We start from the raw sequence: 27,447 nt of genomic DNA, 5'->3' as shown, positions 1-27,447 counted from the left end.
GTATAAACAACCCTCCCTGGGACATGCACACGCACACACACACTGGGAGGAAGCTGTGGTAAGTACTTCCTCCTTCAGCCTGAGATCTGAAAGTATATCATCATGGCAGGTCCAAGGAGACGTACAGATGACTGGGCTCTGCGGCCTTTCTCTGGTGAGCTGTGGAAGAGTCAGCCACACATATTCTCTCCCTTTCTATGGACCCATCTCTTCCTGCTCACGGGTAAGTCCACATTGTGGCCACAACCGCTTGTAGTGGAGTTCCCCTGAGGCTGGCCACGTTTCCTGCTGGGGATTCTTGTTGGAAAAGTCAGTAAATTCCTCTGCTCATGGTAAATATTCTGCAAATTTCACCTTATTCTGAGCTCTGTACGTGTGTGTGAACGTGTGCGTGGTCACACACCATAAGCAAGTGACATTCTAGCCCCAGTCTCAAATAACTCTAGGCTCAGACTATATTTCTCTCACCCTCACATTTTCCTCCTAAGAAACACCATGGGGTGAGTTTGTTTCTTGTACAATATGGACATAATCCACGGAGAGATACAGGAAAATTCCCCTGATGACAAACCACCTAGTAATTTCCTAGGGAGCAATAGGACTTCTGGAGCTTCTTTCTACATCCTCTCTTGTTTATGAAGCAGGAGGCTTCACTGGGGGTCTGCAGATGGCCTGGTGGCCCTAGGCTAGGTGGCTTCTGCCTGAATATCCTTTTCTCCCCAACATCCTACCTACCCATCAAGGCCCAAGTTCTGCTAGTTTCTGGGAAATATCTCTGAGCAGCCTGGCCTGGGGCCCTCTGTCCAGCAGGCACACCTGACACAGTACCCCAGGGAGGACCTCAGCGACCTGGGACTGTAACAGATACTGTCCCTCTGGGATCCTGCTTTCCCCAGGGCCTCCTTGGGGAGGGATATTCTTTTCTCCCCAACGTTCTATCTCCCCATGGGAGGGATGGTGCAGGTGGCACTAGGGACCTGAGAGCAGTAGGGATGGGGGTGGCAGGTGGGCAGTGAGGAGAGCGCTAGAAAGACTCCTAGATGCATATATAGGGGTAGGGGGAGTCTTGTGCTTGAGATTGAGTTCCAGTCTGAACTCTCTTTACTTGCAATTTCGTCTTTGCTCACCACAAAAACACAGGAAGCAACAGGGCTATTTATATTCACACTCAACTCTTAGGGTGCCTTTTGACTGCATTGGATAAGCCTGAAATTAGCCACATCCAATGTTATTCAAGCAGCAGAGGATCAACAGGGTGAATTTCAAACAGTTCAGGGCAAGGGGGCATCTCCCGTTATCTGGCTCCATCGATTGGGGTGACCTCAAACTTCACTGTTTTGGTCTAGAAGGGTTTCCTTGATGCTTTTGTGTCTCCAAGGAGTTGTTTAAGGAACTTAGGAGGCAGTAGGGTGGAAAGGCCCTTTGCTTTAGTAGCAGGAACATATGAAATTAAATCCTGCTCCATCACTTACCAGCTGTGTGAGCCTCTATTTCTGAAGAGCAGAATGCAGTGAGCAAGTTGTGCTGTGCGAGATTCCGTCATAGATTACAGATGGTATATGTGCTTGGCACACGGTTGGTGGAAGCTATGATTGTTATTATAATAATCACTGTTAAGTACATTATTTGGAAACTATTAAAGGATAGGCAAGTCAAATTTACTTATTACAATCTTTGAACTCCTTTTTAATATTTGTCGACTGGCATTGTTCAAAACAACAAGACTGATTCCTGGAACTCCTGTCACCATACTAGGATATGTAGCACTGTTTGCTGCAACAGGATTTGACCTGTAGGGACCACATCCTGCTCCTCCCACTGGCTGTCTCTGAGGCTTTATCTTTTTTTTTTTTTCTTTATAAAGATTGGCACCTGAGCTAACATCTGTTGTCAATCTGTTTTTTTTCCTCTTCTCCCCAAAGCCCCCCAGTACATAGTTGCATATTCTAATTGTAGGTTCTTCTAGTTCTTCTATGTGGGATGCCACCTCAGTGTGGGTTGATGAGTGCAGCTAGGTCCATGCCCAGGATCCAAACCAACGAAACCGTGGGCTGCCAAAGCAGAGCACGTGAACTTAACCACTCAGCCACGGGGCCCTTTGTTTATGTTTGATGTGAGGAGAGCTGAGGTCAAAACATGGTCATATGCACCCAGCCAAGACTCAGCACCTTCTGGGCTTCCAGGATGGGAGTGGTGAGCACTCCTGGCCTCATACTCCAGTCATCTTGTATGTGGAATCTAGACTCCTCAACTGACCAATGCTGTAATCCAGGCAAGTGGCCAGAACTCTCTAAATTTCTGCTCCTGATCTGTAAAATGGGGTTAATTATCAGACAATTTTAAGAATTGAATGAGGTGATTTCTACAAAGCGCCTGACACACGCATAGCAATTATAAGGGCTGTCTTCCAGATGTGAAGAGCTCTGTTTTAGGCAACCTCAAACCAACATTGCACCAACTCAGCTTCTGTCTTCTGAATCTGTCCCCAGAGTCCACCTGAACTGATCGGCTCACATCCAGAGTCCCCAGCCCTGCATCCTCCCTCGCGGCTCCTCCGCAAAGTCCAAGTGCCGGGCTGCCGTGGGTGGGGGCAGGGAACCCCTGGCCTGCACCAGTCTGGGAGTCTCCTCTCTGCGTCTGCATACGCTGTAATATCTGGGCTTTCAGAGCACATCTCAGCCTTTGTCCAGCCCTCTCGGGTATATTTGGCCTCTCCCCTCTCTAACATTTTCTACTTACTTTTACACCTGGACTGCCTGGAGTAGTCTGAGTCCTGAACATAGCTTATTTGGTCTAGAATTTCCAGAGGACTCTAGAGCCTCAGAAGCCCTAGAATCTGGAACTCCAGGCTGGGGTCACCCAGCGGACACTCACAGGGCCCCTACAAGGAAATTAATTGCCTTGGCTGAATGCTGGGCCTCTGGAAGCCTTTGTAACAGTGTTTATCAGGGATCTGGGTCCTTCCTGAGATGAGGAAATCAGGAGCTGAATCAACGCCACCTACTATTCCCAAACCAAACCTCGTTCCTAAGGATTTCCCAGGCCAAGCCAACATCAGTCTGAGATCCCCTGGACGGTGAGGAAAATGTAGGGTGTGATAGAGGTAAGAGATGTTCCTTTTGTTCCCATGATTTTGTATGAAAATTCTCAAGCTTACAGAAAACTTGGTAGAATTTTGCAGTGAACGCTCATACACCTCCCACCTGGGTTCTACCATTTATGTTTTGCTTTACTTGCTTCATCACACATCTATCTATCTATCCACCCCTGTAGCCATCCATCAACCCATCTTACTTTTTAAAAGATGCTCCTTTTTTACTTCATTAGTTCTTTATGATTTACTGCAAGCTGTTTTTATTTAATCTTTACCATATTGCCTGATGAAGATGGTACAGGTGTGAATATTTCCATCTTATAGACCAGTAAACTGATTCTTGGAGAAATTCACCCAAAGTCACAAGGCTAATTTTCCCTGTTGGAACAGAAACCTAGAAGGTCTGTTTTACTGATTATATAGCCACACTTGTGGGAGAGAGTGCTTGATAAGTGAATGAGTGAATGAATGACTTTGCTAGGCAATGGACCTAGAGAGAGGGGGACAGGAGCCTCATTTCATTTCTCAGCATCTGACATTTATTCCTAATATGTGTTTATTGAATGAATAAATGAATGAATGAATGAAGCCTGGCTTGGGGAGTCCAGCTTCCCCTCCAAGTCCCTCTTCCGTCTCTGCAGGACTAGGAGCCTCTGGAAAGGACTCAGCCCCAACAGTGGCAGCCGGGATTCTAGGGGGTGTGGTGACTCTCTCCCTGAACATTTCAGTAGATACAGACATTGAGCATGTCACTTGGATTGCTTCCCAAAAAGCTCTTGCTTTAGCCTACCCAAATGGAGCCGTTATCATTATGGACAAAAGCTACCAGGACCGATTAAACATCAGCTGGAACTACTTATCTATCAGTAATCTGATGCTGAAAGATGCTGGACCCTACCACGCCCAGATAAACCGAAGGAATTCTGGAGTCACCATGGATGAGGAATTCACCCTGCAAATCTATGGTGAGTCCCACAGAGCTTCTGTGGGTTTTGATCTTTTATTTTTAAAAGCAGATTTTTTTTTCTCTCTAGGAATTTATCTGTCTAGGACAAATAGGACTCCACATTGATCATTTTCACCCAATTCCATAAATGTGGATGCCAAGAGTGAAAAACATACGCAAAATGTGTTTAAGAGCCATTTGTATTCTTTTCTGCAACTCTGTTAATATCTTTTACTCATCTGTATCAGTCAGCGAGGGCTGCCAGAACAAAATACCACAGACTGGGGGGCTTAAATGACAGAAATTTATTTACTCACCGTTCTAGATCTAGAAGTCCGAGATCAAGACAACAGCAGGTTTGATTTCTCCTGAGGCCTCGCTCCTTGGCTTGCAGATGGCAGCCTTCATGCAGTGTCCTCACGTGGTCACCCTTCTGTTTCTGTTGTCCGTGTCTTAATCTCCTCTTTTTATAAGAACACCAGTCATATGGCATCAGGGCCACTCTAATAACCCCATTTTAACGTAACTGTTTCTTTAAAGGCTCTATGTCCAAATACAGCCACATTCTGAGGGGACTTGGGATCAGGACTTCAACATATAAATTTTGGAGGGACGTGATTCAGTTCATAACACTCTGCCCTCTGGACCCCCCAAATCTCATGTCCTTCTCACGTGCAAAGTACATATTAACAGCCCCAAAAGTCTTAACCCATTCCCACCATCAACTCTAAGTCCACAATCTTATCCAAATATCATCTAATTCATATATGGGTGAGACTTGAGGTATAATTCATCTTGAGGCAAAATTCCTCTCCAGCCATGAACCTGTGAAACTGGGCAAGTCGTCTGCTTTCCTAATACAATGGTGGGATAGGCATAAAATAGACACTCACATTCCGAAAGGGAGAAATTGGAAAGAAGAAAGGGGTCATGGGTCCCAAGCAAGTCTGAAACCTAGGACGACAAATTTCATTAGATTTTAAGGTTAAAGAATAGTCCTCATGCCGGCCCAGTGGTGCAGTAGTTAAGTTCGTACGTTCCACTTCGGCGGCCTGGGGTTCGCCAGTTCGGATCCCGGGTGCAGACATGGCATCGCTTGGCAAGCCATGCTGTGGCAGGCATCCCACATATAAAGAAGAGGAAGATGGGCATGGATCTTAGCTCAGGGCCAGTCTTCCTCAGCAAAAAGAGGAGGATTGGCAGCAGATGTTAGCTCAGGGCTAATCTTCCTCCAAAAGAAAAAAAAAGAATAATCCTCTTTAGCTCTATACTCTGTCCTCTGGGCCTATTGGGGAGGCAGCCCCACCCCCTTGGCCCAGAGTGGCAGCCCTGCCCCCTGGAACCAAGGAGGAAACCACCCCACCAACTGCCGCTGGGTCTGTGCCCTCTAGGGCCATGGTGGCAGTGACAGCCCTGTTGACCTCTGAACTGCTCTCAGGGTCATTCTTCCCTTTTCTTGAAGGATAAGTCATGGCCTCAGCTGATAGCTCCATTGGCCCATCCTGTAGAATTCCCAGAAGTCTGATAGCCTTCCTTAATCTTGTCCCATCTCTGTCCCCTCACTCCAAGCTGGCAGCATCTCTGCTGAGATGGTTGACTGGATCCCTGGGTCACACTGTAAGCTCTTTAGCAGACATTATCTGGCCATACCCTTAGTGTTCTTTCCAGACACGCATTCTCATTTTTTGCAACGTGGGCAAGCTGAGAATTTTCTAAATCTTCAAGTTCTGGCTCCTTCTTGCTTAACACTTCCTTCTTCAGGAGCCGGTCCTGTGGCTAAGTGGTTGTTTGCACGCTCCTTTTCTGCGGCCCAGAATTTTGCTGGTTCAGATCCAGCTCATCAGGCCATGCTGAGGAAGCGTCCCACATAGCACACCCAGAGGCACTCACAACTAGAATATACAGCTATGTACTGTGGGGCTTTGGGGAGAAGAAGAAGAAAAAAAAAAAGATTGGGGGCCGGCCCAGTGGCCAAGTGGTTAAGTTCACACACTCAGCTTTGGCAGCCCAGGGTTTCACCTGTTGGGCTCCTGGGCGCAGACATGGCACCGCTCATCAAGCCACACTGAGACGGCATCCCACATGCCACAACTAGAAGGACCCACAAGTAAAAATACACAACTATGTACCGGGGGGCTTTGGGAAGAAAAAGGAAAAATAAAAATCTTAAAAAAAAAAAAAAAAGAGGATTGGCAAGTCACTAGCTCAGGTGCCAATCTTTAAAAAAAAAAAAATTCCTTCTTCAATTTATCTCTCACCTCTCACATTTTACTGTAAGCAGAAAGAGGTCGCCACCCAGTGCCCTCAACTCTTTGCTTAGAAATCTCCTTCGCTAAATATTCAAGTTTATCACTTAATGTTCTACTTTCTACAAAACACTAAAACCCACTTTGTCTAAGTTCTTTCCCACTTTATAATAAGTATCACCTTTCCTCCAGTTTCCAATAAGATCTTTTACATTCCCATCTGATACGTCACCAGAAATAACTTAAAAAAATTTTTATTTATTTACTTTTTGCTGTGGTAACATTGGTTTATAACATATAAATTTCGGGTGTACATCATTATATTTTGATTTCTGTGTAGATTACACCATGTTCACCACCCAAAGACTAATTACAATCCATCACCACACACATGTGCCTAATCATCCCTTTCACCCTCCCACCTCCCCCCTTCCCCTCTGGTAACCATCAACCCAATCTCTGTCTCTGTGTGATTGTTTGCTGTTGTTTTTATCTTCTACTTATGAGTGAGATCATATGGTATTTGACTTTCTCCCTCTGACTAATTTCACTCAGCATAATACCCTCAAGTTCCATCCATGTTGTCACAAATGGCTGGAGTTCATCATTTCTTATGGCTGAGTAGTATTCCATTGTGTGTATAAATACCATATCTTCTTTATCCATTCGTCCCTTGATGGGTGCCTAGGTTGCTTGCAAGTCTTGGCTATTGTGAATAATGCTGGAGTGAACATAAAGGTGCATGTATCTGTATGCGTTTGTGTTTTTATGTTCTTTGGGTGAATACCAAGAAATGGAATAGCTGGATCCTATGGTAATTCTGTTCTTAATTTTTTGAGGAATCTCCGTACTGTTTTTCACAGCACCTGCACCAGTTTGCAATCCCACCAGCAGTGTATGAGGGTTCCCTGCTCTCTACATCCTCTCCAACCTTTGTTGTTTCCTGTCTTGTTAATTATAGCCATTCTGATGGGAGTGAGGAGATATCTCATTGTAGTTTTGATTTGCATTTCTCTGATAGTTAATGATGTTGAACATCTTTTCGTGTGCCTGTTGGCCATCTATATATCTTCTTCGGAGAAATGTCTGTTCAAATCTTTTGCCCATTTTCTTTTTCAGGAAGATTAGCCCTGAGCCTACATCTGCCACCAATCCTCTTGTTTTTGCTGAGGAAGACTGACTAACATCCATGCCCATCTTCCTCTACTTTATATGTGGGACACCTGCCACAGCATGGTTTGATGAGTGGTGTGTAGGTCCGCACCCAGAATCTGAACCAGTGAACCCCAGGCTGCTGAAGCAGAATGTGCAAACAACTACTGTGCCACCGGGCCAGCCCCTCTTTTGCCTATTTTTTAATTGGATTGTTAGTTTTTTTGTTGTTGAGATGTATGAGTTCTTTACATATTTTTGATATTAACCCCTTATCAGATATGTGGCTTGCAAATATCTTCTCCCAATTGTTAGCTTGTCTTCATTTTGTTCATGGTTTCCTTTGCTGTGTAGAAGCTTTTTAGTTTGATGTAGTCCCATGTGTTTATTTTTTTCTATTGTTTTCCTTGCCTTGTCAGACATGGTACTTGAAAATATGCTGCTAAGACCTATGTTGAAGAGCATACTGCCTATGTTTCTTTCTAGAAGTTTCATGGTTTCAGGTCTTACATTCAAGTCTTTAAGCCATTTTGACTTAATGTTTGTGTATGGTGTAAGACAATGGTCTACTTTCATTCTTTTGCATATGGCTGTCTGGTTTTCCCAACACAATTTATTGAAGAGACTTTCCTTACTCCATTATATGTTCTTGGCCCCTTGTCAAAGATTAGCTTTCCATAGATGTGTGGGTTTATTTCCGGGCTCTTGATTCTGTTCCATTGATCTGTATGTTTGTTTTTGTGCCAGTACCATGCTGTTTGGGTTACTATAGCTTTGTAGTATATTTTGAAATCAGGGAGTGTGATACCTCCAGCTTTGTTCTTTTTTCTCAGGGTTCCTTTGGTTACTCAGCGTCTTTTATTCTTCCATATACATTTTAAGATTCTTTGTTCTATTTCTGTGAAAAATGTTGTTGGAACTTTGATAGACAATGCATTGAATCTTTAGATTGCTTTAGGAAGTATGGACATTTTAACTATCTTACTTCTTCTAATCCAAGAGCACGGAATATCTTTCTGTTTCTTGGTGTCTTCTTCAATTTCTTTCAACAATGTTTTATAGTTTTTGGTGTACAGATCTTTCACCTCTTTGGTTAGGTTCATTCCTAGGTATTTTATTTTTTTTGTTGTTGTAATGGTAAATGGGATTGTACTCTTAATTTCTCTTTCTACTACTTTGTTATTAGTGTGTAGAAATACAACTGATTTTTGTATGTTGATTTCATATCTTGCAACTTTATTGTATTCATTTATTATTTCTAAAAGTTTTTTGGTGGATTCTTTAGGGTTTCCTGTGTATATAATCATGTCATCTGCAAATACTGACAGTTTCACTTCTTCCTTTCCAGTTTGGATCCTTTTATTTCTTTTTCTTGCCTGATTGCACTGGCTAAGATTTCCAATACTATGTTAAATAAGAGTGGTGAAAGTGGGGACTCTTGTCTGGTTCATGTTCTTAAAAGGATAGATTTCAGTTTTTCTCCATTGAGAATGGTATTAGCTGTGGGTTTGTCATATATGGCCTTTATTATGTTGAGATACTTTCCTTCTATACCCATTTTATTCAGAGTTTTTATCATAAATGGATGCTGTATCTTGTCAAATGCTTTCTCTGCATCTATTGAGATGATTGCGTGCTTTTTATTCTTCATTTTGTTAATGTGGTGTATCACATTGATTGATTTTCAGGTGTTGAACCATCCCTGCATTCCTAGAATAGATCTCACTTGATCATGATGTATGATCTTTTTAATGTATTGTTGTATTCAATTTGCTACTATTTTGATGAGGATTTTTGCATTGATGTTCATCAGTGATATTGGCCTGTAATTTTCTTTTTTTGTGTTGTCCTTATCTGGTTTTGGTATCAGGGTAATGTTGGCCTCATAGAATAAGTTAGGAAGCTTCTCCTCCTCTTCATATTTTTGGAAGAGTTTGAGAAGGATAGGTATTAAGTCTTCTTTGACTGTTTGATAGAATTGATCAGAGAAGCCATCTAGTCCTGAACTTTTATTTTTTGATTACTGTGTCCATCTCCTTACTGGTGATTGGTCTATTCAAATTCTCTATTTCTTCTTGATTCAGTTTTGGAAGGTTGTATGATTCTAAGAATTTATCCTTTTCTTCTAGAGTATCCAATTATCTGTGTACAGCATTTCATGGTATTCTCTTAGAATCTTTTGTATTTCTGAGGTGTCTGTTGTAATTTCTCCTCTTTCACTTCTAATTTTATTCATTTGAGCTTTTTCTCTTGGTGAGTCTGGCTAAAGGTTTGTCAATTTTGTTTATCTTTTCAAAGAACCAGCTCTCGACAGAAACACCTTTAATGTTTATATTTCTACCAACATTCTGTTCATGATAATATATGTCTATCTCTCAGATCATAGAAGCTTTCTCTACAGCTCTTTTCTTTCTAAGCCCTTTTCAGAATCCCCTTTAGCATCTATATTTCTATGAACAATCTGTTGAAGACAATCTAGGCTTTTTCTAATATGCACAGCTCTCCAGCTGTGAACCTGTGAAGCCAGACAAATTATCCACACCCATAACACAATGGAAAACTAAAACTCTTCCAGCCTCTATCCATTAGCCAGTTCCAAAGCCACTTCCACATTTTGGGATACTTGTTACAATAGCATTCCACTTCTGGTACCAAAATCTGTATTGGTTTACTAGGGCTGCCATAACAAAATACCACAAACTGAGTCACTTAAACAACAGAGATTTATTTTCTCACAACGCTCGAGGCCAGGCAAAGTGCCGGCAGGTTTGATTTATTCTGAGGCCTTCTCCTTGGCTTGCAGGTGGTAACCTTCTTTCTCTATGTCTTTACTTGGTTATCCCTCTGTCTGTGTTGTCTGTACCCTCATCTCCTTTTCTTATAAGGACACCAGTCGTATTGGATTAGGGACTATCTTAAAGATCATATTTTAACTTAGTTACCTCTATCTCCAAATATAGTCCTATATCCAAATACAATCACATTCTGATTATTGGGGAATGTTAGGTACTGAGGGGCAGGGCTTCAACATATGAAACATATGAGCTCTGCAGGGACATAGTTCAGCCACTAACACTATCTTTCCAGGTAGTTTGACCTTTTTTTCTTTTGGTGAGGAAGATTGGCCCCTTGGCCCTGAGCTAACATCTGTCACCAATCTTCCTCTTTGTGCTTGAGAGAAGATGTCCCTGAGCTAACATCCATGCCAATCTTCCTCTACTTTTTGTATGTGGGATGCCACCACAGCATGGCTTGATGAGCAGTGTATAGGTTTGCACCTGGGATCTGAACCCATGAACCCTAGGCTGCTGAAGCAGAGTGCGCGAACTTAACTACCGGGCCAGCTCCAACCTTTTTTTTATTGATTCATAGGGTGCTCTGTGTATATTAAGGAGTTATTGAAATTTCTTTCTTTCTTTCTTTCTTTTTTGCTGAGGAAGATTTATCCTGAGCTAACATCTGTGCCAGTCTTCCTCTATTTTGTATGTGGGACACTGCCACAGCATGGCTAGTGAGGTGTGCAGGTCTGCACCCAGGATCTGAACCCCTAAACTCAGGCCACTGAAGCGGAGTGCAAAAAACTTAACCACTAGGCCATGGGGCCAGCCCTGTCTATATTCAGGAAATGGAATTCTATGTAGCTAATAGAAACAGAATGAAAAAACTCAGTATGTACTGACATACAACAATTTCCAAGATATATTGTTAAATTTTTAAAAATATGTGGGACAGTATGTGTAGTATGCTATCATTTATGTGTCTTAACCTAGAACATCTCTGGAAAGATCAACAAGAAATTTATGACAGTAATTGCCTCCAGGAACAGTAATTCCTGGGGAGAAGAAATAAGTGGCTGGGGGCAAGCAAGCTTGTTTTTTCATTGTCTACGCTTCAGTATCTTTTCAGTTTCAATTTTATGTATATATTACTTAACCCCCCAGAAAAAGCAGACTTAAACACTCAGACACACACACTGTGAACAGAGGAGATGGAACGAGAGGGAAGAAGAGGACCAGGAAGGTCTGGAAGCACAGTGGGTCCTAAATTCAGGCCAATAGGCAAGGGCAATTCAAATTCCAGAGGCAGAGCTCCCTACTCCCCAGTATGTGGGGCTGGCTCATTCATCCATTTTTTCACCAAGCGTTCATGAGTGCATTTCATGGGTTGGGCAGGTGTTAGGTGTGCAGAGTCAGGCATCAGTCCTGTCCTGGAGGAGTTCATGTACTGGTGGGGGAGAAAGAGAAGTAATAGACTACTGTCATGTCGACTCATGGTGATACCACCTGTAGAGCGTAACATGGAAGCACCGAGGAGAGGCACTCACCCTAGCCTGCAGTAGGAAAGGAAGAAAAAACTCCTCTGGAACAGGCAATGCTGGCCTCTCCCCCTGCTACCACCTCCTCTACCACACCACCTTATTCTCTCAGCCCTTTCCTGCCAGGAGTTTAAGGAGTCTCTCTATTGCCACTGTCTCTGCAGAGCGGCTACAGGAGCCCCGAGTCACCGTGCAGACCATGAACGTGTCTGAGAACGCCTCCTGTAACATCACCCTGACATGCTCTGTGGAGGGGGCAGAGAAAGCTGTTCAGTACAGCTGGACCCCAAGGGACCCCCATGCTTCTGAATCCTCTTGGGGCTCCACTCTCACCATCTCCTGGACACCTTGTGACCCAGACCTGCAGTACACGTGCACAGCCAAGAACCCAGTCAGTCAGAGCAGCTCCCGCCCTGTCGACTTAAGAACCTGGCAGATCTGTATAGGTAACTGGCTCCACTTAGGCCCTCCAGAAGATTCCAGAAACAGTCTGAGCAGCTGTAGAATCCAAACTCCAAGGTTCTGGCAGGACATGGATGGGGGGTGGGGAGGCAAGAGATAAGGCCTGGAGACCCCTTGTTTTCTACCCTCAGGGGCCTGAGAGAGACTGGCAGGGAATGTGGGAACTCCCAGGGCACTGTGAAACTGAGGGGAGAGCAAGGGAGGGGAAGAGAGGATAGATGAAGAGATCCAAATTGCTCTTTGCTTGGGTGGGAGTGTCCCTGGTGTCTCCTGAGAAGGGCAGAGAGAGCAAGAGGGGCCTGGGTATGCAACAGACAGAGCTAGTGTATACCTGTGCAGGACAGGTGGTCCTGGGAAAGCAGTAGAGATGCCCTGTCAGAGGAAGGGGGAATGGACCCAGGCAGGAGGGCCTCTGGGGCTCCCCTGCCCTTCAGGCAGGCTGAGGGTCAAGGGAGTGGGGCCAGTGACTGAAGCCGCAATGTCTCATCTCTGACTGCAGATCCAGGAGCCTCCAGAGGAGGATCAGTAGGGGAGACGGTGGTGGGGATCCTGGGGGAGTCAGTCACCCTACCCCTGGCTCTCCCGGCCAGTCAGGACATAGAGAACGTTGTCTGGATGTTTAACACGTCTGTTATCAGCAAAGAGTGGGGAGAAGCAGCAAAAGCAGATCCCGAGAAGAACACAGCATGGGTCAGCCAGGACTACTCCCTGAAGATTGGCCAGCTGCGGATGGAGGACGCTGGCCCCTACCACGCCTACATATGTTCAAAGGCTTCTGGAGTGATCAGCATGAAGCATGTCACCCTGCTCATCTACCGTGAGTTTCTGAGCAGATCGCCTGTTATTAGATTCCTTCCCTGAAAGCTTTCTCCTCTTTGCTGCCTTCCCCTCCTCCCTCAGGCCTCTCCTACGGAAATGCCTCAGACTAGGACTGAGTTCACACCAGTCAATTCACAGGAGGAAAAATTACAATCAGTGGCTGGGCAAAAATCTACCCGGCAAGGTCCCCCTTCCTCTAGGCTTCCAGTTAGGCCTCAGCCACCCAAGTGTCGGTACTTTCCCCGTCCTCCTGCATTATTATCAGGTGGGACAGACCAGGAACTCTCCAACCTGCCTTTTTACAAAACAGTATCCTTTTGAATAAGGGCAGAGCTGGCTGGTGTGGAGCCAGAGGAGACTGAGGAGAAAGCCTTTCGTGTCCAAAGACGCTGTGACCTCCAAGAGGGTTGGCTGCTCGGCTCCCCTGAGTGTGGGGGGCAGAACTTGCATTCTTCTTCCTCAGCCCTGGGCCTCATGGGAGCTTGGCAGGGCGGTTTGCATGGTTTCCATTTGCCAGCTCCTTTACCAGTACCATTCAGACATGGTCTGCACATCCCCTGCCTGGGCTTGTTGGTGTCTAAGTAGCCGTGAAAAAGGTCGCCGTCTGCGATCCCCTTAAACTATGCAGTGAGTCAGCTAGTCTAGATCTATTACACACTGTCACTCAAATACAGAAGAACCGGCAAGGAGATTTAAGTAAAAATAATAATAAATTGGGAGCAAATGGTGCCAGTCTTATATTTCTTGTAGAATTGCTAACGTTTATTGAGAACTTATTCTGCGTCGGTGCTGTGCTCACCTCTCTACATCCCTTTTCTCCTGTAAATAAGCAAACTAGGTGATGAAACCTCAAAACGTAAGCCTTGAAGGGCCTTCAGAGCCTGTGGAAAGGCTGTGCTTATTTGTGTCGTTTGGTTTGCTTGCTCTTCACAGTCTGCTATATAGAATGATGTGGTATCTTTCTTTTTTCATTTTCATGAACTCCTTTATTGCACATCTGAGCATCAAAGGCCTAAAGAAATGAAGTGAAATGTCTGAGATTTCATAACTCCCCAGGGAAAGGCGAGGTAGACACCCAGCGCAGTGTCAGTACACAACTTCATGAATATATTTTGAATGAGTGAAGATGTGGTGACTGCCCAGTGGGCAGGCCTAACTCCACATTGGGTCTGCCTTTCTTCTTATGCAGGAAGGCTGAAGAAGCCCAAAGTCACCTGGAGCCTTGGGCCCACGGAGGACGGCATCTGCAGGGTCAGCCTGACGTGCTCGGTGGAGGACAATGGACACAACGTGACCTATAGATGGACCCCCCTGCAGAAAGGAGCTGTTGTATCCCAAGGGGGATCTCACCTCAGTGTCTCCTGGAGAAGGGGTGAAAATCATCCCAACTTCACGTGCACAGCCAGCAACCCCGTCAGCAACAGCTCCGGGCAGTTTCTTCCTGGGGACATCTGTCCAGGTTGCCCTCTATCTCCACTCGGCCGGACCTCAGGGCCTTGGATCCTTAGATCCAAGAGTTTGCATTCTGAGTGGTTCTTTATGAAGTGCTGTGAAAGAGTGTGGGCAAGAGCCCTTTACTCAGCCATTCCGATAGAAACAGAAGGAGAGCCACATATGTCATTTAAATTTTCTAATAGTCACGCAGAAAAAGCCAAAAGAAATAGGTAAAATTAATTTTAATCATATATTTTATTTAACCAAATATATCCAAATATCATTTCAACAAGTATTCAATACAAACAATTATTCATGAGATAATTTACATTTCATTTACACTAAGTCTTTGAAATTCAGTATGTAGTTTACACTAACAACACATCTCAATTCAGATGCTAAATTTTCATAGGAAGTACTTGATCTGTATGCAGAATTCATAAAACTTACAGATGAAAAAATAGATTTATATATCCAAGTTGTTCCAAACATACTTATCAGTTTTTCAATAAGGAATTGAGTCACTGTTCTTTTTTTTTTAAAGATTGGCACCTGAGCTAACAACTGTTGCCAATCTTCCTTTTTTTTTTGTTAATGGTTTATCTCCCCAAATCCCCCATACATAGTTATATATCTTAGCTGCAGGTCCTTCTAGTTGTGGCATGTGGGACACCGCCTCAACGTGGCCTGAGGAGCGGTGCCATGTCCACGCCCAGGATCTGAACCGACGAAACCCGGGGCCACCGCAGCAGAGCATGCAAACTTAACCACTCGGCCACAGGGCCAGCCCCTGAGTCACCGTTCTTAAATTTACGTTTAAATTTTTAAAAATTAAATGAAATAAACAATTCAGTCCCTCAGTCATACTGGCCGCATTTCAAGGGCTCATACCATCCATGACTTGCGGCTACCATATTGGACAGTGCCGTGTTAGAAGTCTGTGGAGATGAGTTGATGGGAAGTTGATATGGGAAGGGATGCGGACCACTAAGGGACACAGGCTGTGTGAGTGGGAGCTAGAAAGGAAACCCTAGTGGCTCTTACTAGATTCCAGGCACTATTCTAGGTCCTTGTGCGTTTTAGCATGATCAATCTTCACAGTAATCCTACACAGCAGATATTCTTATCGTTTCCCATTATATAGAGAAACTGAGACTCACAAAGGATAGGAAACTTGCCCAAGGTCACATAGCAAAAGCAGGGTTGGAACCCTGACTTCTGTACTTCGCTCGTCCCTAGAGGGAAGTAGAAAAAAAGGAACTTCTATCCAGGCGACCATGCTGAGTCAGGCTGCATCTGGTAGATGGATTTAGAGGCCTGTTAAGTAGGAGTCTGGACTTTTTCTGTCTCTAGCCTAGAATTCCTCTTATCCTATTTACAGAGAGAAGGAGTGTAGTGTGATGGATAAGGGTATTTTAGGATCAGACAGCCTGCATTCAAATCCCAGCTCAGGTGCTTAAAACTCTGTGACCTTGGGCAAGCCATAAATCTCTCTACCCAGGGACAGTGTCTGCCTTATGAACTGCTGTCACTTCTTGCCTAGGAGAATGCCTACTCAATAAATAATGGTAGAATGAATGAATGGAAAGAAATATTTTCTGCAATGGCATGAGATTTTAAGAGGCAGATAGGATGGCCATTACAGTTTGTCCATTGTTTGCTCCAATCTTTTATCATTATTTATACTAAATTACTCATTTCTTCTTCACAGGGCCTGAGAGAAGCAGCAGGCTTTGGGTTGGGCTCTCCTTGACGGTTTCCATCATTTTGTGCTTTGGGATCTCTGGCTATTGCATTCGGAAGCAAGGAAGACGGTGTGGGTTTCTGAGATCAATGGAATCTACCCGCACTAGGCCATTTCCCTGGGACCTTTGGAGGCTTCTCTGTCCTCTCATAATCCCCCCTACCCCTTCTCTCCCAAGACCTCATTTCTTCTCAGAGTGATGGGGGGAGGGCTGTTAGTTGGGACTCTGGTCACAAATAATTGAAACTCAGCTCCAAGTAGCTTAGACAAAGTGGAGGGGTGGTGGTGGTGCAGGGGGTGTGGTTTATTATTTCGGAACTCACATAATAATCTGTGAGGAAAGCAGAGGAAGAGCTGGCCCTAAGGACAAATGTCACCAGAGACTCAGAAGTCACCAGAGCTCTCCATCTCTCCTTCCTACTTCTTCATTCAAGCCAGCTTAACTCTCTCCTACTGTAGCCAGCAGAGGAGCAAATGTGGGAGGTGGGGTGTGTACCACAGCAGAGCAACTGGTAGCTCCGGACTCACACATACTTGTAGCTCTGACACCAGGAAGGGAAAAAAGATGTTTCCCTCTAACTCCAGCTTGAAAAATCTCAGAAATATCTTTGATTGGTCCAACTTTGGGTCATGTCACCATTGCTTGGCCCAATCACTGTGGCCAAGGAAATGAGCTATTATGGTTGACATCTCCCTCTGGAGATGAGTATTGGAGTGGGAATGGAGTATTTCCCAGAAAGAACAGATTGCTTAGAACACGTGGCCCCCAGAAGAATTACTATGAGTTGGCAAACCACTCTGATTAGTGGCTACCACAGAGGGGTTAGAGATCTCTACCCTCCAGAGGGAAGGCAGGCAGCTCCAGAGCCTTCTCCTTAGCTGAAGATGACCCTAGACTCTGTCATGCTTCTCATGGGCTTGAGAACCCTCACATCAGAGTTCACACTACTCCCTAAAGCCTTTTCCCTGTCTATGTCCTCAAAATCTCTCCTCTTGTCCTTTGATTCTCACAGAATCAGAGACCTCTCCCTCTTCACAGCCCTACTGATAAACCTTCTCTATCTTGGTTTCTCAGGTTCAGCCCCAGCCTTCAGTTCCAGCCAAGTTGAGGCCTCAGCTGACACATCAGGTACTATCACCAATGACATAGATTGTGGGGTCCCTGGGCCAGATGGAAGCTGCAAAGCCTGGCTACTCAGTGTGGTCTGCCAACCAGCAGCATGAGCATCATTGCCCAGGAGCTTGTTAGAAATGAAAATCTTGGGCACTCCCCCAGAATGCTGAATCTGAATCTGCATTTTAACATGATCCACAGGTGAATCACATGCCCGTTAATGTTTGAGAAACAATGTGCTAGAGGAAGGTGGTTTAGGGAACAAATTCACAACTAGGACGGAGTCCAGAAAGATGGGAACCAGAGCTAGGAGACGCAGCTCATCCTCGAGCGTCTCTAGGGTTCCTCAAGCATTGACCCTCATCACTTGAATGTGGCCTATGATGAGGATGGAGTTATCTTCTCCACTCTGAGAATGGAGAAACAAAAGGCTAGATGGATGGGCAAATCTGAGGCAGGAGCAAAACTAAAACTTAATTAAAATTGAAACCCATGAGATTGTCTGGACACCAAGAGCATCACTGAGGCAGTAGTCTTCCAATTTTTGAAAAAGCTAAGGAATAGTTTCTTCAAACAAAATATTATGCAACACCCCAATAGCACAAAGCATGTAAAAATGGGACTGTCGTAAAAATGGATGTTGGGGTGGAGAGCTGAGATGCCCACATCTTACTCTCCTGCTCCCATCCCTCAGTGTCCTAAATCACCTCCTGGAACCTTGGAGCTCTGGAGTTCTAAGGACCTAAACTCTGCCCACTCAGACCAACCCTGCTTTAGAAAACCCTATGTTACCTCTCATGGAGGGGATTCCTCAAGGTGAGAGAACAGGAAGAGAGGCTGGGAGGGGACGGGGGCTCAAGTCATCCAACAGTGCAGGCTTTTCTGATGAAAGTATAACCCCGAGAAAGGAGTCAAGAAATGGGAATGAGACTGGATATGGAACTTCCCACCAACTCCCTCCTCATGGCTGGCAGGACAGACTCTTGTCTCCCCCAGCCTATGCCCTCCTTCCTTGGCACCCTGGGCACAGGAGGGGGAGTAAAGAAGTGTTGGGGACACCACTCTCATCCCTATCCTTCCTCCCTCCCTCAGCACCCCTCCTCAGCTCTCAAGGCCTGCTTCTTCAGGCTCTCCATCCTTGCTCGTAAGTTTCCTCTTCTCTAGATCTTTTGCCACTGACTGAGTTCATGCTGTCACCATTTTTTTGTTTTATTGAATAGATTTTTTTAAATTGAAAAGTCTTATAATCACATGGTATACCATTGAAAGGAAATCTCTTTCCAAATCGCGATCTCCAGGTCTCTCTCACCAGAGACCTCCATTGTTTTTTTTGTTTGTTTGTTTTTCTGCTTTATCTCCCCAAATCCCCCCGGTACATAGTTGTATATCTTAGTTGCAGGTCCTTCTAGTTGTGGCATGTCCATTGTTAAGATGTATGTATGTCTAAATTCTTTCAAAGCCTTTTAATGTGTTTACAGACATAGTATATATTTGTGTGTGTGTGTATTTGTGTGTGCGTGTGTGTATGTGTTCTTCCTTTAATTAAACTGACGGGAAAAACCTATAACATTTTTCTGACCCTTGCTTTTTTTTTTTTTTTTTTTTGATTTTATTTTTTTCCTTTTTCTCCCCAAAGCCTCCCAGTACATAGTTGTATATTCTTCATTGTGGGTCCTTCTAGTTGTGGCATGTGGGATGCTGCCTCAGCATGGTTTGATGAGCAGTGCCATGTCCGCGCCCAGGATTCGAACCAACAAAACACTGGGCCGCCTGCACCGGAGCGCGTGAACTTAACCACTCGGCCACGGGGCCAGCCCCATGACCCTTGCTTTTTTAACTTAACAGTATATCCTAGCAATATTGGCATACATAGATTGACTGACTCCCATTTATTCCGTCCTACAGATACATCTTAATTTACTTAATCAGTCTTTCTTAGCAAATATTCCCATTCTTGTTACTAATACCCTAAAATATGATAATAGTTTCCTAACTAGCCATTCCCTCTGCAGAGTTTTCCCTTTCTATCCCTTCTGCTCACCACTTTACAGAGCTCAACTCTGACTGCTCTAAAACCATCAGTGGCTCCTCATGACCTTTGTCTGTTACTCAAAAGGCGCTATAACCTAGTGGTCAGGTGTATGCGTTCTGAGGTCAGACAATCCTGTGTGAATCCCAGCTCTCCTCCTTATTAGCGATCTTGGGCAATTCAGCCTCTGAGCCTCAGTCTCCTTACCTTGCAAAATGAGAGCACCAACCTCTTCGAGTGCTATGAGGACTGAGTGGGGCGATGCCCACAGTGTGCCCTCAATAGGCGGTAACTACTATCAGCATGCAGTACTGGGCCAGACCACTCTTCCTCTACTTTATTCCTACACAAAGCGCATTGGGGGCAATATTGAGTAATCAGTAAGAACATCACAGACCAGACTGCCTGCATTCAAATCCTGCCCTTACCACTTACTTGGGTGAATATTTAACCTTTACATGCTCCAGTTTCCTCATCTGCAGAAAGTAAAGTTAGTTATTGTCTATACTTCATGAGGTTTAATGCAAATTAAATAAGTTTATTCATGAAAAGCTTTTAGAACAGTGCCTGACACATAGTAGGCACTTAGTAAATGGGAGCCATTATTATCTGCACTTAGATCAAATAGGCTGCTTGACGTGCCCCAAAGGCAGGTAGTCGTCCACCCAGTGTGCCACACTAGCTGTTCACAGCATACACCATTCTGATTGTCCTATGCCCAGGCCATTGCAGTTAAATATTTTGAATATCATCCTTTCCCAAAGGAGAGGGCACCCAAGGTTTCACACGTGACTTTAGTCATGCTGCTTCCTCCACCAAGAATACCCGATCACTAATCAAAATCCTGCCCCTACATGAAGACCCACGTCAATTCTATCACCTTCACGTGTTCTTCTCTGCTTCGCTACCCAGAGACCATCTCCTTTCACCTCTACCCTTTCTTTGTACTTTTCATATGTCAGTTGTTGGAGCTGACCTTACATTAACTGATTTACATACGGATCTGACCCCCAGATGGACAGTGCACTCCTTCAAGACCAGGCCTAATTTACTCTGTGTTTCCTCAGAGTACCCATCATGGTACTTAGGGTGGTTTATCCAATGGGGCTAGTTCTGCACTGAGTCTCTTTCTTGTCATACTCGATGAATGTTTATCAAATGAATGAATAAATGAATGCTTGAAAGGAAGGAGGAAGGGAGAGTGGGATAGAGCCCTCTGAGGGAAAACAGGAAAACAGCCTCCCTTCCAGTTCTCTAGGCCCCATCTGAGGTAGGAGTCAGAGCAGCTTAGATTCTTGTACAATGCAAGAGAGAGGTGAAGGCTGACACACTTTTTACTAACCCTGCACCTTGTGTTCCAGGATCCACTGCTGGCCGCACAATATATTCCATGCTTTCCCCAGGATATGAGATGATGGACACTCTCCCTAAGACTTCCAGGCAACAGGGTAGGCCCACTTCTGAGAGCAGCTCTGACAGCAATGGGACAACTGATGAGGATGAGGAGAAGAATGAAATGTACCGGCCTGTCAATAAAAGAGATCAGGTGTATGACTCGGTCACTCAGGAGGACACTGAACATGACTCAGCCTCTGAGGGGCAAGCAGAGTATGATCTTGTCACTCCAGATGATGTGCAACCTGAGCCTGTGGTTGACGGGAACACGGTGTATATGGAAGTGTTCCTCAACTCGCAGGTGAGCTTTTTTAATCAGTACACCTTCCCTTCCCCTTCCACTTCTAGGGCCATCCAATATCCTGGATGACTAGTCCTGCCAAACTGGGAGCCAGAGGCTGGGGGACAGGACCAGCAGCACATGGGCAGAATCCTGACTCTGTTCGTGTTTACCAAACCTTGTGCTCCCTTAGAATGAAGGAACTCATCCCTTAGTTCCCATTCTTGGCCTATAAATAAGGGAGGTGTTGGGGAACCAGAGGCACTGTCCCCATTGCACTGAGGCAGCTTCCACCCTCTATGTGATACCAGAACCTATTGGGATGTCCTGTCTCTTCAAAGGTTGAGGGTGAAAGTCTGGAAAGCTCTTATTTGGTGACTATGGATAGTATGATGTTGGTCTGTTACAGGGAGAGACCCCAGTTCCTTTGAAGAAGGACAGCTCAGACACAATCTACAGCCAGATACAGAAATCTCAGACGGTGAGAACAATTTTCTCTGTATCCTAAGGCCCATAAAATGAGGTACGACTCCCCAGACCATTTTAACTGAAAGTCCTAAATTCCCGTGGCAGAGGAGCTTAAGTTCTATCCACTATGCAACCTCCTGACACACTCCATGGTCAACAGAGATGCTTAAACAAATATTTTTGATTTACATCCATGTGGTCAAAGGTTGAACATTTCTAATTGATTTAATAATATCTTATGTTGATTAATATTAACACTGACCAGAATGGAAGGCTGTAAACCCAAACACTGTATGGTCTATGTATATTTCTAAATCTATCTCTAACCCTGATCTTAACCCACCAAAATGTCAATTTCCCAAAACAATTGGAAATTAACCAACAGTCTAGTGTCAAGATTTTTTTGAAAATGTGCTGTTAATTAACAATATATTGGGTTTTTAATAGTGTTAAAAGATCCCTTAAGGGTAGAATTTCCCATTAAATAACAATAACAATAACTTCCATATAATGTTTTACAGTGTACAAAACATTGACAGACATATTCTCATCTGATCCTTATAACACCTCTACAAATGTGCTGTCATCCACATTTTATAGCCAAAGAAGCCAAGATGCAGGAAGCTAATTTTCCCTAAGTTCACATAGATAGTAGTTGAAGTTTCAGTATTAAAAATCAGAAGGAGTTTTAAAATAATCCTGAAAAATCTTAAGCAATTAACCTGGATCTGAATCTGGCTGTCCACTCTACTTTCACTCTCCTGAAAACATTAGATCCATTCACACGTCTGCTTTCAAATCTCCTCCAGAATTCTTTCCCTGTAATATGTTCAAATAAGTTTTAAAAAAAGAAAAAAGTTCTCCGAGTTTTTCAATTATACTACTTCTCTGTGATTGATGAATTAATCAGTAGATATTTATTGAACACTTTTTGTTTGCCCAGAACTGGGCTGAGCGCTGTGGGGATTCAGACATATTTAAGACGCCATCCTTGACCTTGAAGGCTTGTTATGTATCTTTTGGTGCAGTAGGGGTGGAGCTGATTCAGTCACCTGGAAGGGGAGGGGAAATACACCACGTGACTACTTGTTGTGTTCCTATGGGTTTTTCAGACTTTGGAAGTGGGAGATATCTCTTCACTGAGGTAGACGAGAAAGGCACCATGAAAAAATAGTTTGGGTTGGACCATAAGAGATGGATAGAGTTTGTTCAGCAGACACTTGTGCAAATGTGCAGTTCAGTTCAACCATCATCTGCCTCATGTCCTGATCTCTAGGGCATGGCCTAGTGCTTAGTCAGCTAGGGACTTCACCTTTGGCCTTGAGAACAAATCTGTACCCTTCACTGCATTCCCAAAGCCACTTTCCAATCTGACCTGGCCCTTTGTGTTTGGGTCAATACTGGTCAATCTTAAAGTCATGGACATCAGTCCCTGCTCTGAGTTTCAGAATGGCCATGGGTCACCACTTGTCTGGTCGGTCCTGCATGACTCCCACATCACCCCAGGGACTTCACACCTCTAAAACCACCCTCATCCACAGTGTAAGTGGAAATCAATGCATTTCCTCGGCCATGCTCTTGACAGAATTTATCCCTTGTCTTCAGAATTTTCAGGACCAGGAATCCTGGTTCTAGGTGTCCTAAGGCCATTATTGACCACTCAATCAGGAATTTCTCAAACCTACTTGGGTTATTATTTTCTGACACACATCTCTACATGATATCTAAAAGGTTTATGGTATTCCTCAAGCTATTGCCAGTACCTAACCTCCCCTCCTCTTTGCATCAGCTCAGGTTTCATCTGCTCTTTAGAGCCTTCCCTGAACACTCTCAGACAAAGGATCCCCAAAACCCTCAGAACATGAAATTCTAATGGTCTGGACCATTACTTTGGAACGTAACCTCTACCACATGAATTATCTTTACGTAAATGTCTGTCTTGTTTCTCCAGCTAGGGCAGAGATTAGGATCATTAGATAGTAGCTTCTTGAGAGCAAAGCCTCTTATTGTCATTTTTTAATCCCCACAATTTGCTGCACTAAATGATCTTATATATCTCCCTTACAGAGAGCCTAGCCTGTGGCCCTTACCATTAGAGATTCTCCATAAATGCTTGTCATTGGCTTTGTTGATTGCTCTATCCCTAGGCCAGCCCATATGAGCCCCCGTCTATAGGATGGGCCAATCGTAGCCTGGCTTTACCTTCCTCTCTCTCACCAGCAAAGGGCCAAGGAAACCAGAGACCTCCAAGCTTTATTAACCATATTTTTATGTGTCTTTTGGCTCACAGGTGGTGCCACCAACACAACAGAACAATTTTGACTCTCCTGAAATCTCCACCTATGAAAATTTGACCTGAAAAGAAAAGCAGGTGTTGCCTCTCTTCCTGGGGTTGGATAAGCAGCTGGACCTCATGGGACCTGGGGCTCCTGCAGACAGAAGCACTTGAGAATTTCCTTCAGAGTCTCAAAGATGTTTGGATTTGACCCTCCCCTTCCTCTCACCCCATGTGACTTCCCAAGCCCATTAATAGATCAGACATAGTCTCCTTCTTGGAGCCTCTGGGCTTCAAGTTGTCCTTGCTCCATTTGTCTCCTCGCATGCTTGTACTGTTTCCACCCCTCAGCTCAGAGGCACCACCTCAAAACTCTGCCAAGGCTGGTCAAATGTGGTTGAAGGGGATCTGGACCTTCACATCATCTTGTAAACAGCTGTTAAAATGGATCCAACAGATCTTCTAACTCATGGACACAAAGATCTGTTACCGAGCAAGGGCTCTCTCCACCTGTGTGCACAGAAGCTGATACTGTGTACACTGGTCTTTGAGGGAAGAAAGCTTATTATGCAATCAATTGGCGAGGAGACAGGAGGACGGGCTGTCAAATCTGTCTGCCCGATCCAGGGAATGGGGTAAAGTTTAAGGGATCAGGGAGGGAAGGCTGGCATGTGGAAGCCCTGGCAGGATGAGTTTTGGTTGGCAGATCAAAATTTTCTCTACTGCACGTACTCCTGGCTGGCTGGCTGCACTGAAAAGTAGCTTTAACATTCCATTCTTAGGATGAGATCAATACAGTGAACAAGGGTAAAGTTGTTATGTAGATTTAAGTCATTGCTTCTCTATGGATAAGATTTTCTAGAGATTTAGTCATCCTCTTCTTCCTGGCACAGAGAGGAAATCACCCTCACAAATGGAGATTTCTCTTATAAATGGGTAACTTCTACTAGGTTTTCAGAGCTTTCCCCTGCATCTGCTGTTTCTTAAAAATAACCAACCTAAAATAATTCTTATGCCAAAGAGTCATGTTTTAGGGTGGCAAATTCTGTTCCTGGTCCTGTGGTTAGAGATCTAGGTAAAATCATGTCCGCTGTAGGATTTTTTAAAATAAGAGATTGGAAATAACCTAAATGCCCATTTAGTAGGAATCTGGTTAAATATATGATAGTGTACCCATGCAATGACAAACCATGCCACTTTTGCAAAGAAAGGATGTAAAGACTAATGTGCTTATAGGAAATGAGCTCTAAGATACATTGTTGAGTGGAAAAAACAAAGTTCAGGACAATATGCATTATGTGCTACCAGTTCGATAAAAGGGAAATGTATATCTAGAAGCTTATATAGGCATAGAAAAGTTCTGAAAGGAAATGATACCGATCCTAGGTTCTTAGGCTCTCTGTGTAATAGAAATTGACAAGAGGCCCAACCAAGCTCTCAGCCAACGTTTTATTGGGTCTTAAGCTCCAGCACAAGGGAGATAGCACAGGAGAAGTGGCTCTCTGGCTTTCCAAAGGGAGCCGTCCTGAGTCTTTTATGGGCTGAGGGGAGTGGACTGGTGCCATGATTCTCTGCCTCCAGAGGCATTCTACTTCCCTCTTCCTGGTGGTGTCTTCCCTTGCCTTGTGGGGGTTGTGGTCCCTGCTCCTGCCCAGTCTGTCCAATATGGCAGTGTTGCTCACTACCGCCACCCCAGGAAGGTCATAAAATGGTCATCTGGGAGCTTGGTGCACATACGAGAGAGTAGGTCTACTGCTTGTGGGCAGTTTTGCTTCAGAAGGTTGCTTATCTTGACTTCAAAAACAGCTGGGCTGGGGGGCTGGCCCTGTGGCCGAGTGGTTAAGTTCGCATGCTCCGCTGCAGGCGGCCCAGTGTTTCGTCAGTTCGAATCCTGGGCACGGACATGGCACTGCTCATCAGACCACGCTGAGGCAGCGTCCCACATGCCACAACTAGAAGAACCCACAACGAAGAATACACAACTATGTACCGGGGGGCTTTGGGGAGAAAAAGGAAAAAATAAAATCTTTAAAAAAAAAAAAAACAGCTGATCTGGGAGGTGCTGGATTTGGTGGCTAAGGGTGAGGGGCAGAGTCCGGTCCCTATTCTGTCTCAGAAATACACAAAACTTATCAGTGGCTGCCTCCGGGGAGGGAACTGGCTTGGTTGCTTTTTTTTTTTTTTGAGGAAGATCAGCCCTGAGCTATCATCTGCTGCCAATTTTCCTCTTTATGCTGAGGAAGACTGGCCCTGAGCTAACATCCGTGCCCATCTTCCTCTACTTTATATGTGAGAGGTCTTCCACAGCATGGCTTGCCAAGCAGTGCCATGTCCACACCCAAAATCCAAACCGGTGAACCCTGGGCCACCAAACTGGATCGTGTGCACTTACCTCTGAGCCACTGGGCTGGCCCCTTGTTTTGGGTTTTTTTTCACATACTTTTTTGTACTGCTGAATTTTTCTTAACCATTTGTGTGTATTACTTCATTGTCATATTTTTTTAAGCGCTTAAAATGCCTCTTCCATATAAGCTTTCCATATTTACCCAGAAGAACTTCCCTCCTTATTGTCAGGTCTGCGAGCAGAACGGCCACAGAATCTCTTCTCTCCCCAAAATTGTGGCCTCAGCCCTGTCCCCTTGCCTGAAAGTTGCACTTCCCTTCGCTTATTTTCATGATGCTCTAGTGTACATTTGGGTTGCATCCGCTTGCAGCCCATTTATGTCGTTTAATGTTGTGTTTCTGTCGTCATGCTCTCCTGCACATGGTCTGTGGAGTCAGTATGTCTTCTGTGGCCTGCAATGAGTACTCCCAGGGGGCTGGGCAGTGCTTCATACGCACCAAGAGCTTTATTACTGCTTGTTCATTGGCTGGTGGTTGCATGGGTAATTATCTCTGTAGGGCATTGTGGGGGATTGGAGCTGGCTACCTGAAAATGTGTCTCTTTGACATGAGCATTATTTTGGGCTGATTGCTTTTAAAAACTGCAGACATGAGAGGAACTCTGAAAAATAGAATTTACTTACCCTTTGTAAAAGACATTTACATTTGTAAGGGAAATCTCCATCTGTAAAGGTGTCTCTCTCTCTGTATCAGGAAGAAGGGGAGATGACCTTATCTCTAAAAACCCTTATCAATGCAGAAGGCAAGGACTTAAATCTGCATAATAACCTTACTCTTATTTACTGTGCTTTCCTGGTAATCTCCCATTACTGACACCCCCCCACCCTCCAACATCCTCCTTTGTCTTTAACTGAAGATGGTATTTAAGAAGAAAGCCTCCACCGTTTGGCGAATTACTCAGTTTTCCTGAGTGTCTCCCATGTATACACGTTATAAAGCTTTGTTTGATTTTCTCCTGTTATTCTGTCTCATGTCAATTTAATTCATAGCCTGGCCAGAAGGACCTAGAGTGGGTAGCGGAAATGTCTTCCTCCCACACAGCATTATCACATAAGTTCAACAAAGACATATAATATGATGATGCTGTACTTTGTTACACTACAGACTAGGGCATCCCCAAAAGCCCTGGGCTGGTTCAAGATCTGCACAACTCAGGATACAAGAAAGGCCAGCAGCAGTCAATGGTCAGTGTCTCTAGTGTTCATCTGGATGGCTCCAACCCCCATCATTTCCTGCTCTTTCTGTTTACCACAGTACTTGACTCTGCAACT

General features: G+C 44.5%; 1 protein-coding gene across 5 annotated transcripts; it reads left to right on the top strand.

The window, feature by feature from the left end:
* Nucleotides 1–27,137, top strand: LY9 (lymphocyte antigen 9). Of its 5 annotated transcripts, none has more exons than XM_001491654.6 (10): nucleotides 1–223; nucleotides 3,736–4,059; nucleotides 11,918–12,199; nucleotides 12,715–13,032; nucleotides 14,224–14,493; nucleotides 16,180–16,284; nucleotides 17,288–17,341; nucleotides 20,717–21,051; nucleotides 21,440–21,511; nucleotides 23,789–27,137. In XM_001491654.6, exons 1-10 carry the CDS (start codon nucleotides 103–105, stop codon nucleotides 23,855–23,857), a joined length of 1,950 nt encoding a protein of 649 aa, XP_001491704.2. In that variant the 5' UTR covers nucleotides 1–102; the 3' UTR covers nucleotides 23,858–27,137. The 5 variants fall into 5 exon arrangements, with proteins under 5 accessions (XP_001491704.2, XP_070124069.1, XP_005610010.3 ...); XM_005609953.4 differs by having other exon boundaries at nucleotides 55–223; nucleotides 3,868–4,059; XM_023640861.2 differs by lacking the exon at nucleotides 1–223 and adding an exon at nucleotides 2,200–3,103.
* Nucleotides 27,138–27,447: the final 310 nt, after the last annotated feature.

The sequence above is a fragment of the Equus caballus genome, chromosome 5 (assembly GCF_041296265.1).
Source record: "Equus caballus isolate H_3958 breed thoroughbred chromosome 5, TB-T2T, whole genome shotgun sequence".
Classification (NCBI taxonomy): Eukaryota; Metazoa; Chordata; class Mammalia; order Perissodactyla; family Equidae; genus Equus; species Equus caballus.
This window is presented reverse-complemented; position numbering and strand designations above follow the sequence as displayed.